A 17364-nucleotide genomic window follows, 5' to 3' on the forward strand; every position below is an offset into this window, starting at 1 on the left:
AAATATTTCAGTCTTACCCACTGTTATTAATAAGAATTATAGCATCTTTTGCAGAATTAAAAGTTGTGGCTTTAGAATTAAAGAATCTATAATTTCTCTTCAGAACTTCATAAAGGATGTTCATAAATTTTTTTAAAATTTCGATAAGCTCAAAAATCAAATTTTAAGCCCCGTTTTTCAACTTTTAAAATGACATTTTTGGAGTTTTTTTTTTTAAGTTTACGAAAAAATCACAAAGAGACTTTTTGACGTTAAAAGACCCAAAGACCCTAGAATAACATTTACTTGGTTCAAAATAATTTTATTTACCTGTTTTTGTGGAGGGGGTGGGGTAATCCAATATTGGACCAATAAGGTTTCTGGCAAGAGTCACAATATTAATTTATAAGCTTTTCTAAACAAGAATCAATTGATAAAATGCGGTACTCAAGTTTTGCACACTCAACCTCATTAAGAGCCTGCTCTAATTATACTAAAAACTGTTTTACTTCTGTTTCATATATATTTGTTTATCAAATTAGATAAAATGTTTTATAAATTTATTTGTACTTATAAAACTTTTATGATGCCATTAACTACCGTATTTATTTAATAAACACTTTTCTTAAAAGATGTGGAACTTGATTCAATAAGAAAGTAGCATCTACTATCAATTATATTAATTCAGGGGGATATTGTAAGTTGTTTTAAGATGTCACAACTCGACCATCATTCTTGTTCTTACTTGGAAAAAATTCGTTGGTAAAATCAAAACGACCCATGCTGAATGAAATATATTATAAATGTAAAGTTTTGTGATAATGAATAAACATATAGGAACGTGCCACATTTGACAGTTACAATAATTCGGTTATTTTTTTCTTTAAATTCTGAACTATTTTCTTCAAATCCTGATTATATACTGGCCATGTTTGCCTTTATACATTGTTAAAGGGATTGTTTAAATCATTCTAACCAATCCTAACAAATTCCTAGCCTTATATATTATGTATATGTTTATTTTCTTTTACGCTTTCACGCACAAACTACTAAATGGTTTTGAATAAAACTCTACAATACTGCTGCTCATACAGCAGACTAACACATGAGCTATAGTTTATTAGGATATATAAAAAAAATTAAATTTAGTCTTGTCATTTTACTGCGAAATCTATGAGCATCGTTTTGAACCATTAATTAAAGATCTGTAAAAATGTAGAAAGATCTGTAAAAATGGTAAACAAGATACAATTCAAAACTATCGATCGGTTCTGATATAATCAATGAATTATGATTATTTTACCTGTGTTAAACAATCCCAACCCTTATTTCGAGTGTTATGGAAGAGGGATAAGTGAGAGCAAGAGAGGTGAAAGCTATAACGCGATGGTTGTTTATACCAATCTTTATTTTTAAACCCAGCAAAGCGGGCGGATATCAAGCTAGCTATAATTAAAAATTTGTCAAAAGTTATTGAGAAAAATAAACAAGTTTCTATAGTAATTCGATTGGTTGAAAATACTTGTGGTAATGAAAACGTGTGCGGTAATGAACTATTTATTCCACGCAAAATGAGTACGATACTACTTAGCCCACGTGTTCTTATATCACGGGCGTAGATAAAATTTGTTTACTGCCACGCGCAAAAAATCAAAAGACTTTATTTCTGTAACATTTGCAATAAAAATCTTTGAGTTTTAAATTAAACTGTTAATTCAACAATCATGAAAATCAAGAGGGTTCTGTTCTCCCTTTTTAGAAATCCATAAAAGCCAGACTTTTTATTAACGGAATAACGAACGGATTCTTGAATTGTCTAAAGCAATTTTGAATAATAATAAATATTATTGTGAAGAATTTGACAGGTGGGCCCGTTGGTCCTTAAAAAGCCATTTTGAAAAGTATTGATCTCGACTTTGATTTTTCGTTCTTTGGTTTAAAATATTACAAACAAAAATTACTTCAAATGATTAAACTTGAAACATATTATAAGTAGTGCGACTATCTTAAATACTGTAGTACTGTAAAATTAAAGATACTCTCTAAATGTTTCAAATCGATTGATGCTAAAAGAAATCTCAGGTTGAGAGCACTTGATTTGATTTTTGAGATATTTTAAATGCTACTTAATTTTGTACTGAAACCAACAGATTCGGAAGCAAATTTGTTTTGTAAGAATCATCAGGTATTTTTATCTCTTATTTCTCTCATAGTTATCATCTCGCATATATTTTTTTGTTTGTTTTTGGTTTCGCTTACAACCAATTACCCTCAGAGGATGGACTTCAAACATCAATTTTTGTATCAACGTATTTAACTTCATATGTAAGAACAAGATCTAATAAATTCGAGCAATATCCTGTAGAATGTTTGTTTGTTTATTTTTTGGTGAATAACTTCCTTAATTTGCTTTGGATTCTACAAAGTCTTGTACGAAACACATTCATTCGTAAAAATTGTATATATTTATCTTATATGCTCGTATAAACAAATGAATATAAACATGTATGTATCTATCTTCTTTAATAGCACAACTTGAACATTACAAATATCATCTTAAAGACGTATTTATTTGAGAAATGATCTATCAGGTCAGATAAACTTTTTAGAAGTTTGTTGATTTTGATATTCTACTAAATAAGATTTGATTCGCGTAAATATTACTTACTTTGGTATTAAGGTATTTCGATATCGAAAAAATGAAAATGATCCAAAAAATTTGAAATTTTATTTATCAATTAATCATCCTTTTATACGTCTTTTAAATTCATATGGATTCTCTGTACGGTTTATGAGAAATTAACTATCAAAGTCAGTGTTTTTACTATTAAAATTTTTTCATTTTTATACAGAGTTCTTAATTTTGGTATGATTTTAAAGCTTAAAACTTGAGGAATATTGATAAAAGTTTTTTATGTAAACGATAAAAGATTTTTAAAAGCACTAATTGATCAAAAACCATTTATTACGACTTCTTCATATAGATAGATTGATAATTTCTGTATTTAGACCATAGTCCTTACAATGATTATTAGTACAATGATGTTATATAAATAAGTTCTTAATTCTAATTTTCACATTGATAAAACAAGCGCCTAAATTTTTCTATAGAAACATCAATAAAATTTTCTTTATTTCAAATTAGAATAATAATAAACAAAAACATAAAACATTGCTTTGTATAAAAAAAAGTAACCATATGATCGATATAAGCTGGATTCAGGCCAACCTTTGGCTTAAATGTTGTATCAACACTGTGAAATCACCCAGTAAATAAATTGTATGTTATTCATAATAATAATATATAAAACACTCTTAAAATTCAAATCTTGAGTTGGTATAACAAGTTGCCTCTTTGGGTTTATTCTACTTTAACTACTTGAACTATCGTCATTGTTCGAAGTTTTACAAGAGCCGATGTGACAGCAGCCATTTTGATTATGTACTTCTATATTCTATACACTAACATATATAATCATAATCATCTATCTGTTCTAGTGACTGATTCAATGTATATTCATCATCAGAATAACCCTTCTGTGTATTCGAAGAAGAAGAAGTCGTCTTATGTCTTATGTGTGTATTGTTTCAAAAACTTTTACTTGTACTAAATATTTGTCAACTAAAATTTATATCACCTATAAAAGTGTGATAAGGTATTTGTAATTTATGGGCCAACAGTGTTCTTGTTGGATATTTCATAATTTTCTATCGATTTACTTAAAGTTATGTCAATGGGCCCCTAAGCTGATAGTTTATGTGTCTAATTTGATGGCCTTTTATACTTCGTATTATATACATTGTCTTCTTATTAGTTTGTCGAAACTATTGTCAGTGGCAACTTATTTTAGGATTTCATTTTATTTGAAAATAATTTTTCTTTTACTCTTAGAAAAAGTTGTTTTGTAGAATACACGAACTCAAGGTCCCTAGATGAATTAAACAATAATATTTAGGTCTGATCAATTCGTTTCTGCCGGCGTTGCTCATGAAGGGATGAACCAATTTTGATAATTTGTTTGTTTGTTTGAAAGGTAATTTGATCGAGAGTGTTGGTAGCCATGTTTCAACACCTCTTTTCTAGTTGTTATCGAGTAAAGAAAAAAATCGGTTTATCCGTTTAGGAGCTATATTGTCATAGACAGACACGAAGATATATTACACTTATAACACCCCTCTTTTAAGCCGAGGGTTATAGCAAGAAAGTTATAGTTTGGTCACCATTTTGTGTCTCTTGTCTACGATGATTAAATCATGTGCTTTTCAAACTATAAAAAATATTTATCCACACAATTCCAAAAATAGAAAATTGACCAAAAAAATGTCAAAAGTACATTCCCAAAGATAAAAAATCAATAAGGATTGATTAAAAAACCTATCGTCTCGAGTATTTATCTTATAGCTCTCAATTATTTGTTGTCTGCCTATCGGTCTTTCGAATCATTATCGAAAATCAAGTCATTATCGTCTCATACTTCGTTGACGTTTTCCGTATCGTCTGTTGCGGTATCAAAATAGTGATGAGTGAGACCATGACTGTATTTGACTGTATTTGTTTAACGAATTTAGTGTATTGAATTTCTTGATCTTGGTCTTGCAGTATGCTAGACAGATGCAGTTAATTACAAAAGGATCAAGACCAATATGTAAGACAAAGAGCAAAGTTCAAGAGTAAGTAAGATAAAGACAGACAAATTAGCCTTGCTTTGGTCTGGTTGCTCATTACTAACTTAAAAACACTGACATGTTTCCTTAGAAAATCAGGTTCTTATTTCAATACTTTTGCCACTTTACAATCCTTAAATCTATCCTCAAGTTTTCTCTTAGATCTTTCGTTTTATCTCATAAATCGTTTTCAGTTATCACAGATTTTCATGCGTCCTTTTTTAGAACTTCATCCTATTCATAACATGAAATAAAACATAACATACCTCCTTCTTGGTTTTTTTTTTGTCACTGTTTTTCTGCTAAAATGCAATGGAAACAATTTAAAATAATCGATTAAACTATGTAGAAGAATATGATCCAATTCAAAAATATCGATAATAAATAAAATGAAGGTTTTTGTTTTTTGTAATATTCGATATTAATGTTTATGGCTTAGTAAAATTTTTTAATATAAAATTTTGTAGATAAAATCTTCTCTTAAATTACTAAAATACATTTATATATTTTCATTATTAAACTTTAGTAACCATATTGTTAGTTTATACCATAGAGGGTAGTAAATACATATAGTGGACCTCCTCCATCTCTATGCATGTATATATTGATATCAGATTTTTGCATCAAAATATATTTTTCTACTCAATGTAATGAATTTTCATTTTACATAAATATTCCTGGATAACACTTTTTGATATTTTGAAGTTCTATATCTTTTTAATAGCCGATGAAATTATATTGTGTGTTTATACTACTAGTGCATTTGTAATATGAATGATTTTTAACCCCCAAACTGAAAAAAAAGGTGTTATAAGTTTTACCGCTATGTGTGTGAGTATGTGGGTTTGTCTGTCTGTGGCATCGTAATGCCTAAACGAATGAACCGATTTTAATTTTTTTGGTATCATTTGTAAGGAAATTTAACGAAGAGAGTGTTCTTAACTATGTTTCAATTTCGAGATTAGTGTTTCGTACCAAAAAAACTAAAAAATTGGCGATGATCTTCAAAATCGACTCAGTTTGGAAATGGCATGACATATAATTTTAACATATAAATAATTACTATGGAAATGAATGGTCAAATAAACTAGGCTCCATTAATTTCGAAAATTGAAATGGTAAAATAAGTAAGTTATTCAAAAGAACAAAGTCAACTCAAATATTTTAATTTCAATAAAAATATTTCCAAAAATTTGTCCCAAAAAATGGTAGCACTCTAAGTATCCTTTTCATCTCATCTGATGTCCTTGACCATCACTTTGATATTGATTTAAGGAGTGTTATAAGTTTAAAGTGTTTATCTGTGCGTCTGTGTGTTTCTCAGTGGCATCGTAGCCTCTAAATGGTCGAACCGACTCGGTTGAGAATATTTTATAGCTGAGTTTCCAAAAATCGGTTTACAAGGAATAAATCGCATTTGTCGGGGGTTTTTTAAATTTTGTAAATTTCATTCAAATTCAAATTTAACTTCATTAAGCTTCATTGAACAGCACGATATAATTAATATGACGGAAATCATCGTGCAATATTCCAAGCAAGGGCGTACAACGCTTTCCAATTACTGAACTTTTTAACCAAAATGAGTGTTCAATGTGAGATACTGCTCGTGTACCTACCGAAGGATTTTCATTGATCATATCGTCAATATGATTCGTTTTTCTATCGTTTTGTTAATCAATCGATTCAGTAAATAATTGAAGAATATATGAAGGTCATTGAAAAGGTAGGTTTGATCGAATGACTTTCGAAAAGTACAAACAATGCTATCGATGAAATTGAACCTAATCTATGAAATTCGTTTCGGTTACAGTAAAATTTCTATGAATAATAATTTCTTGAAGAAAATCATCTCTTTCTTTTGGTATATAATGAGATGATTTTGCAATAAAGACAGTTAATAAGCCGAGATGCAAAAAAATTTGGGAAGCAGCACTGATTTTAATGAAACTTTTTGTATCGTGTTTATAGCACCCCAAGGAACATTCAGACAACTTAACCTAGTTATAGGGGGGCTTAGATTCTAACCTATTCCGGTCAAAAGTAACACGATTTTCGAGAAACCTGACAGAATCCGTGTAATCTGACATCGGATTCGTATTCCGCAAAAGTAACTACTAGCTGACAATATTAAAGCAAAATAGGCCCTTCAAAAAAATAATTTGGGCTACATATGCTTGCCACTGGGGCCTATACCCCTTTGCCCCCTCATTACAAGGTTAAGTTGGCTGAATGTTCCTTGGGGTCCTATAAACACGATAAAAAAAGTTTCATTAAAATCAGTGCTGTTTCCCTATCGTCACTTTTTTTCCGGGTCATTCATTGTATTTTATCTACTCTATCAACACATGTTATTCGGTAAAAAAAAGCAGCTTCCTTTAAGTCATCAAATGAGATTTTTAATTTACTTTTACTTGATTTTGAATTTAGTTAAATTTTCGATTCATTTTCTTATTATTGAATTTTCATTTAGATGCTGAAGACTATTAAAAATTTTGCAATGGAGAAAATTATATCTAATAAAAAATCTCCTGATAATCTCTAAAAAAAGAATACTCCACAGTACTTTCAGAACACAAGGAAATTAATTTTGATTTCTAACAAACGAAATTTTTATTAGAAATCAAATTTAATTCCCTTGGGTTCTGAAAGTATCTGTGGAAAGTAAACGTTTTTTAAAAGGATTTTTTCCATGATACATTCTATACATATAAAATATACATTTAAATATATATATATATAAACTATGATTAGAACTAACAATTTGAATTTATTGTTACAGTTGGTGACATAATTGAATGTGATAAATAAGATGGCGCAGACCACAACCATTGAAACAGTAACAATAACTCGTCCACTAAAGGTAAGTGTTGTGTCAATGTGGTATAGACCAAAGTGTAGATACAGGATGGTCTACTAAGAATAAAAATAAAAATCAAACAATATCATTATTTTATTTTACAGAAGAACTGCGGAGTTTATACTCCTGATATCCCCTTTTCTGTAAAAATCACGCAGTTAATCTATATGAACTAAGAATCTTGGATAAAACCACACAATAACAGTTTTTGTTAATCGAATTTTCCCAGTATCAAATATTTATCAGACAAACGATTTTTTTCGGGACGGCGATCAAGGAAATAATGTCAACGCACAAAAAATGATGGAAGAAAAGTTCAAAATATGAGATCCAATAGTTTTTTTTCTATTTTCGTGATTTTTCATGGGTTTTCGAACTTGCAAGCGCGTTTACGCTCGTATAAAAGATCACACTTACTGAATAAAACGGATTTTTTTCTATGCCCTAATACGAACAGTCTGTACGCGGTCTCGTAAAAATCGGAGGTTTACTTATCATTTCTAACCTTAAAAGTCTGATTTTGATTTTGACTATGAAGATATTTTGAACAATATGTGAAGATATTTTGAGTTAATCTTAAAAAAAGTATTTTATAACCAATTTGATGAAATGATGTAGTCAATTTTTTGGAAGCCAATCTGTATAATTCTAAGAAAAACTGATAATAATATGGACCAATAAAATGTGTGCTTTAAGATTGTATTAAGGATATGTGTAGCCTACTACTTACTATAAAGTTTGTTATCTATGTTTATCGGTCGTTAAATCGTTATATTTTAGCAAACAGTAGCAGCTTCTTGTACTTATTATACATTGATATACATGTATACAACGGGATGTATATCTTGTATAGTTTGATGACATATATTTATCTTAAGAAGAAAATCTTTGAACAATTTTCCAGAATGAATGTTGTATAAAATTGTTTTTAACCCTCTGATACTCCATGTTGATTATTTTTTTTATGCTTTGGTCTATTTTTTGTAAAGAAGATTTTTCTGTTTATTTATTTTTGATAAAATGGTCAAAACAATAAATGAAAAGTAACTGTTTACAAAGTTTGCGTATATTTTTACGGATAACACGTTATTATGAAACCTGCCTGCACTTCGTAATCAATAAACTATTATATACCATGAAGTTTGGGGTATATTCATCCGATAACTTTATAATACGGTAATGGTAAATTTTTCTAGACAAATTTCGTTTAAATGGAGTAAGTATTCACTGAGATATTTCAGTTTGAAGTAGGAAATATAAATAAAGTAAGTTTTGTCATAACAACGGACAAAACTTTTGTATTAACCTAATAGTTGATTCGAAGATGCTTAAATTAGGTGGAAAATATCAACATCAAAATTTTCACGATTAAAATGCTTTCTTTATTTTGTACTTGGTGCTAGACATGACATAACTGTTTGGTAAATATAATTTCATTTGTTAACGGAAATGAACAATGGTTAAAAAAATTGGTCTTAAAATGATTTTAAAATCAGCAATTTTCAATTCAATTCAATACAATTAAACTTTATTCATTCTTTTTAAACAATAAAAACATTGTATAGAACATGCCATAAAAAAAGGATAGGAAAAAAATGAAAGGAATGGAACGGTATGCAGGTATAGCTAACTTCGTTAGGAACTATACCGGTATTAACCTTTATGCGAACCTAATAGAAAACCATAGAAAACCATAAATAGCTGGCACCTGATCGAAAGATCAAATGTTTTCTGAGTATCACTCAATAGTGTGATTCGGTTAAGAATTTGGAATACAAGTGGTATACTTAGTCTAAATACATAAAAAATCTTGTTCTAAAAGCAACACTTCGCCTAGAGAATATGGACAAATATTAAACAAATACTTTTTTACTGTAGTTACAGTCGATCCACCTTTCTCCATTATGGAATTTATTGTTTTACAACTTATAAATTTATTATACAGGCAAATTCCCTGGTTTTGAGGTCCTAAATCGACGGTGCACTATTGTAACCGCGACAGAGACTCACATAACTACGCCGCTGTCTTGTATAACGATTTATTCTAACTTTATTTGTACTAAAATAGTATTTACTCTTTTAACAATGTGAAACCCCAAAATTCCCCTAACCTTAAATGTGTCTATATAACTTTCAGGTTTTTTAGACCAAATACAATTCTAATAACCTTTCAAATTTTCGCAGCTTGATTTGGAATGCGCATAAGTAAACACAGTTACCGCAACCGCTGTCACAATTTATCATTACATAATTTCACTTCTCAAAGAAATATTCAAAAATCCAGTCGGTTAAAAAGCAACTTTTTCGTGACATTGTCTTTTGCCAGAATATTTTTCTAGTATATTTGGTGGTTCATTTCGCACCAGTTCCGATTCTCCTTTTATAAACACTAAATTGAACTTGAAATATTTTTGGATTCCTAGAATATGAATTTATTTTATCATACTTTAAATATTAAAATATATTGAAAGGATTAATTTAATCCTCGAGGGTTTTAATTATTTATAGCTCTAATGGTCCTTTTTTATTATTTATCAAGATATTTTTCATTAAAAGCAGAGAAAATTATTATAATAAAAAAAAAATTCCTTTATTTTATTGAAACCATATTAATAAGAAATTTGTAGAAAAGTACGTTAAATGGTTTAAAATGTTGACAGAATTCTAGAAAATAGAATAAGAAAAGGAAACCATATATGATAAGATATCGTTTTTTCAGTAGATAATAATATTATTACAAATTTTCAAAGAAAATTTTCTTTAACGATGTTAGTGTGTTTAATGTAGAATGTGAAATTTAATTTTTTTATTATACAAAAAGTATTAAAGTAATTTTGTAACTACGGTAATATTGTTTTGATGAAAACATTACAAGTATAATATTATAGTCGTTACTTAAAGGATATTTAGAGTTTATCTAAGAAATTTTTTAGAAAATATCGTGGATTAGTAAGAACAAAATTACTTTCTTTATTACCCATTATTAAAAAAGTATTTTTGAAAAATCTCATACGCGTGAAAATATTTGTTGCATTTTACCCAATTCGCAGGGTTTTACTGGAAATAGAATTTAACCGATAGCCAAGTTTTATTTAAAACAAATGAAAACAAACAATTGACTGAGTTAATTGTTGGAATACCATACATAGAGAGTGTTGGTTACTCTACCACATTACACATACGTACATCACACATACATAACTGATATCCCCATATAAAACATACTATACAATTTACTTCTATTTTGCGCCCTCACGGGTAAACAGTGATGTTTACGAAAAAATGTTTCAAACAAAATTTATTATTTAGTTATTTTTTAATAAGGAATATTTTTTATTCCTTCCTTTTATTCAAAAGCTAGTTATTTTTTAATTAGGATTATTTTTTACATTTAATTTTTTGTTCTATCTCTAACGGTTTACAAGATGGGTTCTACGGACCTAAGACCCAATTGGTCTATGTTGCTCATTTACGAACTCGATCTCACATTTTACGTCCTAAGTACGCTGTAATTTCAGCTTAGCTTGATATCTTGTTTCGTTTTTGAGTTATCATTGACAGACAGACGGACAGACAACCGAAAATGAACCAATTAGGGATTTTATAAACACCTATACCAAAATTTTGTTCATAGCATCAATATTTTTAAGCGTTATAAACTTGGGACTAAACTTAGTATACCTTGCATATTACATGGTATAAAAAAAACTATATATTGACAATATGAAAATTTTAATTGTTAGTTTGTAGAAAACTAACCTGAAAAATTTTCCTGTTGTATTTATAAAAACAGAAATTATTATGGGTCATTTTAAAATAATATATAATACACAGATATACACCGCAGCAATGATAGTAGGAAAAAAGACTCTATGATATTACGAGAGTGTATCGTTTAAAACTTGTTTTTTTACGTTAGTTTTTAATGTCCTGTAGGATTTAGTACTAAATTCTATTCATTTCATTTTAGTCAGAGAGGCGATAGCCTGAAATTTAAGATTACGTTTTTGTGGATAATTCCCATAGTCAGTTTTAAGGTATCTTTGAAAAATCCTTAATTTCGGCAAATCGATTATATGTGGGCACAACCAGACATTGTATATTCAAACAGAATGTTTTAGAGGGGTTGAAGAAAATTTGGACTCACGCTTCCTAGCTGTTTACTCTTCAGCACATATGTGATTGGACTTACATTCTCTAATCTGTCCATGAGAAACTCTTATGGTTTCTGCGCATGCGAGAGAAATTGTAATTTTATTATTTAGACAAAATTTAAAGAAACCAAATATTGCCTTGAATCAAGAATAATGTGTGTATTTGGAGTGCTAAGCGAATAGGGTATTCTACTATATTTGAAAAAGTAAAAATGTGGATTTTGCTAATAAAAAGCCACAAAAAACTTATTTCGGAAAAATGCACACGCTTTCCTGCCAAAACCTTTTTTTAACCGCCAAAAACGCGGGCATCCAATTTGATGACGTAATATCGGTATCATTATACGAAATAACACCGATAAGTTTGACAGATATATTCATAGACAACTAATTATAATAAATATAAATATTTATTATCTATGGATATATTGTATCCAGCTGTCTATACTGAACTAACTGATAGTCTATGGTTCATACCGATATGGCATCACATCGGGGCTTTCTCGCATTTTAGGTCACGTGATATACAGTTTAAAAATTACGATTTTTAATTTGAATATTATAAAAGAAAAATGTGCTTTTATGACTCGAAATCAGAATATTTAAGTATATTTTTACATAAATTTTAACTTTTTTCAAATTTCATAATTTATTTTTCACTACCGAAAGTACCCTATTGTGGTCTAGATTTAAGTGGTGGAAAAAATTTTTATTCGTAATTTTCAAATGTATTATCTCTCAGTGCTTCTATAAAAAATAATCTAACACATTTCAAAAAAATTCCATCATGTACTAAAATATTCTCAAAATTTGATTTGTTCCCTTTTTTACTTTTTGTTTTTTTCAATTCTAATATAAACAAGATGTTTACATTTGATACATGCATTTTTTGTCTCTTGAACTATAATATGGTCAACAAAAAACTTCATATTGTATCACTTTTGGAAAACCATGTTATTTCTCGGAAAACTATATAGAATTTTCTAAACAATATACACAAAATGAAAATAATAAAAATACACAATGCAAGAGAACATACTTGGTATAGCCAGCCTATTGTTGTACCATGTGAGAGCTGAGGAGATTCCCTCTTCATTTTATAGATATACAACAAACTCGACTTCACTATAGAAATTTTAAGACTCTTGTTACATTAAATTTTGTATTCGTACCAGTTATTGTACAGAAGTAGTAAACTTATGTCTATTTATTGTTGGCATTGTGCCCATTATGATTGTTGAGATTCTTAACTGATGTTATTTATTATTATTATTCGTTTTATAATAAGAGAATTCTATGTTAGGATTCTTAATTTATGTTTGATTTTTATATATGTATGTAAAATAATATCATTTGAATTGGTAATTTAAAAAGTTTTGTAATTTATTTGTTTGTAACAAATTGCTATACATTTATTACATTGCAAATGACGGGGGTGAATGAATCAATGTGCCTGTGCCTGTGCCTGTGAGAGCATATCCGTTCAATACATTTTGGTGTAAATGTTATATTTTGGTGTGTTGGGGTTTATCAACTTGTTTATGAACTTTGTTTGAAGACGCCGTCTTTTATGTCTTTATTTGATTATAAGAATGTAAGAATGAATGTCGATTTATTGTTTTTATCTTCACGTACTGACTAACACAGATGTTGATTTTTCAACGAATCTTTATCTTATTCTGATGTACATAAAAACGGTACACTGAACCTCTCTTTATATCTGGAAAGCTGGCATTAACATACGGAGAGTTGCATAAGGATTACGTATTATACTTTTTGATTTTGTCATCAAATATAAAAAATTTGCTTTTTCAATTACTTTCTCCAAGATCCCAGTCACGTCAAATTTACGCCATTTTAGGAACGTTGAATTATTTATCATTTACCAGATATTTTAAAAGTCGTGAAAAAAAATGTGGATCTTATCATTTTTGGAAGAATGAATATTATATAAATAATTATTATCATAATATTTTAACCTATTTACAAAAACTCAAATAAATCGTCTTTTTCTCAATCGTGTCTACTCTGACTTAGTGAGTCGTTCGTTTAAATCACTGTTATCTAAGAATTGAAACCGTATGAAGGCGAAAGGGTTGCTATGGAACAATAAGTTTTTTTTTGGGACCCAGCTTTAAATGTTCGTATGGGTGTATAGAATAAAGTCATATTGATTAGAAAGTGTGCTTTTACCGTGATTTTTTCACCACTTTTGATACCTGCTATGTGTAAAACGGTCTCGCTTTCAACGTAACTAGTTCATTTGTTTATAAGTTTATATAATCCTTCCGATTCTAAATATTTTATCTTTCCTAAATGAGCCCGGACTGACTGAGATCTGACTCTATTCACTAAACTATTTTCGATTTGAATTTTTTTTTTTAATGTTAGTTTTTTGACACTACTCATATATTAAATATAGGTGCGATGAACTCGCATTCTTGAAACATTCATTACATGATAAATCTAACTCAGCATATAATATTTCGGAAATTCAATAATTTTCGGTAAAATTTTTCTTTATTTATATTAGTTTTTCGTTACTCTTTTCCTTATACTAAATATCGAGAGCAGGGCACCAAGTTCAGGATATCTTTTTCAAGATGCTCCTGCTCCCCATATCTAATAAGGGGAAATAGTAACCAAAAACTAACACAGATGATGGAAAATTTAAACCTAAATTATCGAATTTCTTTAATATTTCAGAAGCTCAAAAACGGCTTGACCAATGCAAATAATTTTAGAAAGGTTTAGGTGTAGAAAATAGTAGGGAAAATTCAAAAAAACAGCTTAAAAATAAAAAAATTAAAATTTCGAAAGCAATCTATGAACAGTAATCAGAAGTTGTCAAAGATTAGAATCAGAAGTTACTTTTAAGATTCTTGGTCCAGAAAATGCAATTGTTATTTCAACGAGTTTTGTCTAAAGCAATATTGATAAATAATTGTTAACAATTAACTATACAAACATAGTATTTGGATCATCTACAATTTAAACAATAACTTTCTGAGCTGATGCATCTCCAGAGAATTATATACTCAACAGTATTATAGGTGTGAAACTCTTGTACATATTATACAAACTGCAATATATTGACCAACCCACTATTGTACGTTTGTTTCTCCATGTGCATAAACTTTGGAAAGAAACTTATATTACTGAAAATCCTTGAATTGAAAACTAATATTATTGAAAATCCTAGAATTTGTTACTAATTAATTATGGAAAAAAGAATTTTGTCTCTGATGCAGCAAAATTGTTTAGAAGACAGTATTCAGATCAGAAAGCAAATGTTTTAAAATCGCTCAAAATAGAAAGTAACCACCCAGTTCAAAATGAGAATGGTTGAAGTTGGCAGAAATACTTCTAAACGGCATGTGCGATAAAATTCATTTTTCCACAACTAATAAGCAGCCTACAAGCGGAAAATTTAGGACTAGGTCACTTTCTATTTTTTCGATATAATCATTTGTTTTGTAGCAAATCTTTTCAACGATATGGGTGACAAAATTTGTTTTAGAAAACTAATAATCGACAAATTTAGATATTATCAAAAATATTATTTTCTTCTATTGCTTTGCCTAACACATATGATTAGTACAGAATAAGTGCCTTTATTCCCAATTTTATTAATTATAGTAGAGTAGCCCAATAGGGGATTTGTGTAGTGACTCGAGCGCGCCAGTTGAAGATATGAGGGGTTCCTTGGACCTTCCTTAGTACCTCCACCAAATATTAGCCCTAAATATGGGAGGACCCGCGTAGGGCAAACGGTCAAATAAGTAAAAACAAAATTCTGATAGGTGAATTAACTCGAGAGCGTCAGATTAATTTGTGGTGGGTGAATTACATGTAAAAAATGTTAATTTCAATATTATGAAAAAATTTTGATCATGCTCGAGTTACTGCGGGTAACAAACTTCCCATTTCTTTGCGTCTCGCTTAAATCGTCAGATTATTGGAATGTACATTTTTTAGCATGTAACTAACCCACCATATTTTAAATCTGACGCGATCGAGTTAATTCAAATATCGCAATTTCGTTTTTACTAATCTAATCGTCTGCCCTACGCGCGTCCTCCCTTATTTAGGGCTGATATTTGGTGGAGGCAAAAAATATCCATTTTTTGCATCCATGAATCTAATTTTAAAGAGTTTCAGCGTGATATTTGTGTACATTTAGTTGTGCATCATTTTGTACTTTTTGATAAGCAGCGATATCGAAAATATTCGATTTTCCAATTTCAATAAAAGTATCAATTTTATCATTTTCTCATTTGAACAATATTTTTAAGGAAACAAGAAAGTCTTGGGTTCCCAATTATGGTTGGAAAAATTTGTTTAAAATTTTTTTCGGAAATTGAGGGATATTTTGTCTTTGGGTTTTCGAACGATGAATAATTTTTTTAAAGATTGGATCGTACGTATCTCGGTGAACTGTTCGATAAAGTTCTACACTTGTTGTTTAACCACTTATCGAGTACTTTGAGAGTACAAATCATTCAGTTAGAAAATATAACAATTTCGCATAAAATAATGCAAATCAATTGTATTTTATTTATTATTTGTATAAATTCATTTTCAGTTCAATAATTTCGTTTATAAGTGGATAAGTGTAATTTATTTTATACAAATTTTCAAATACGAGATAATTTAATTGTTAAATATTTTTAGTTGAAAAACATAAATTTCGTATTTAAGAATCATTATAATGTTTTAATGATATTGAAAACTAATAATTAAAATAATATTCGATGAGTTATTGTTTTTTAGTTTTTTTTTTTTTTTTTTGGATTGATGCTGCGTTAAATATAAATATTATTTTGTCTCATTAATGATTATTTGTATGTCAGGCGTAAACAACGTATACGAGAAATGAAAGTTAGAGGAGAAATTAGCAGCTTTACATCGCCTTACTTGGCTCACTTTTAAGGCACACTATTTGAAGTTACATACACATTTTCATCTCTCTATCTTTTATATTTTTGGAGAAAATGGACACCAAAATTTTGACCTCTCATAAGAAAACAATGATGTTTACGAAAAATTGTTTCAAACAAAAGTTGTTTATTTTTTTATTTTAACTTTTTTACATTTTAACTTTTCTTTTATCTTTAAGGATTTAACATAAGCAAAACTCAAAATTTTAACATTTCTGAAAATTATGTAAATTTTTCAACCATCACATATCAAAAACCATTAGACATACGGATATGTGGGTTCATTTCAATTGCTTCAAATTGAATATACTTTCAAGATGATAGTGGCAACTCATGTTAAAGCTCATAGTTTTTGAATTGAACTGCAAGAACTGAAAAAATTCGAAAGTTTTGTAGTTTTTCACGGATTACGCAGGTATCACAACTTTCTTTGTTTGCAAAACGTTGTTTCACACTTCCCTAAGAGGTCTAAATAACATACCAAAAAAGCAGCTTTGCCTCGCGTTTTGCGATTTAAGCTGGTTTTTTTTTGTAAGATTTTACTGGCGGATAATTAAGCGTTTTTAACACCCGAACAAAGGGGGTGTTTGACCGCTATGTGTATGTGTGTAAACGGATGAATCAATATTGATTTTTTTGTTTCGTTTGAAAGATAATTTATTGGAGAATGTTCTTAGCTATGTTTCAATTGCGAGTTTAGGGTTCCGTACCCGAATTTACTAAAAACTTGGCGATGATTTTCAAAATCGGCTCAGTTTCGAAAAGGCTT

The 17364-nt window shown here is 29.1% G+C and overlaps 1 protein-coding gene across 1 annotated transcript in view; it reads left to right on the top strand.

The window, feature by feature from the left end:
* Nucleotides 1-17364, top strand: part of LOC123294670 (transmembrane protein 47) — a 348412-nt gene that overhangs the window by 49928 nt on the left and 281120 nt on the right. Inside the window, exon 2 of the mRNA XM_044875776.1 lies at nucleotides 7424-7504. Within this exon, the coding sequence (XP_044731711.1) occupies nucleotides 7454-7504 (51 nt within the window). The 5' untranslated portion in view covers nucleotides 7424-7453. The remainder of the gene's footprint in view (nucleotides 1-7423; nucleotides 7505-17364) is intronic.

The sequence above is a fragment of the Chrysoperla carnea genome, chromosome 3, assembly GCF_905475395.1.
Source record: "Chrysoperla carnea chromosome 3, inChrCarn1.1, whole genome shotgun sequence".
In the NCBI taxonomy this organism is placed as follows: Eukaryota; Metazoa; Arthropoda; class Insecta; order Neuroptera; family Chrysopidae; genus Chrysoperla; species Chrysoperla carnea.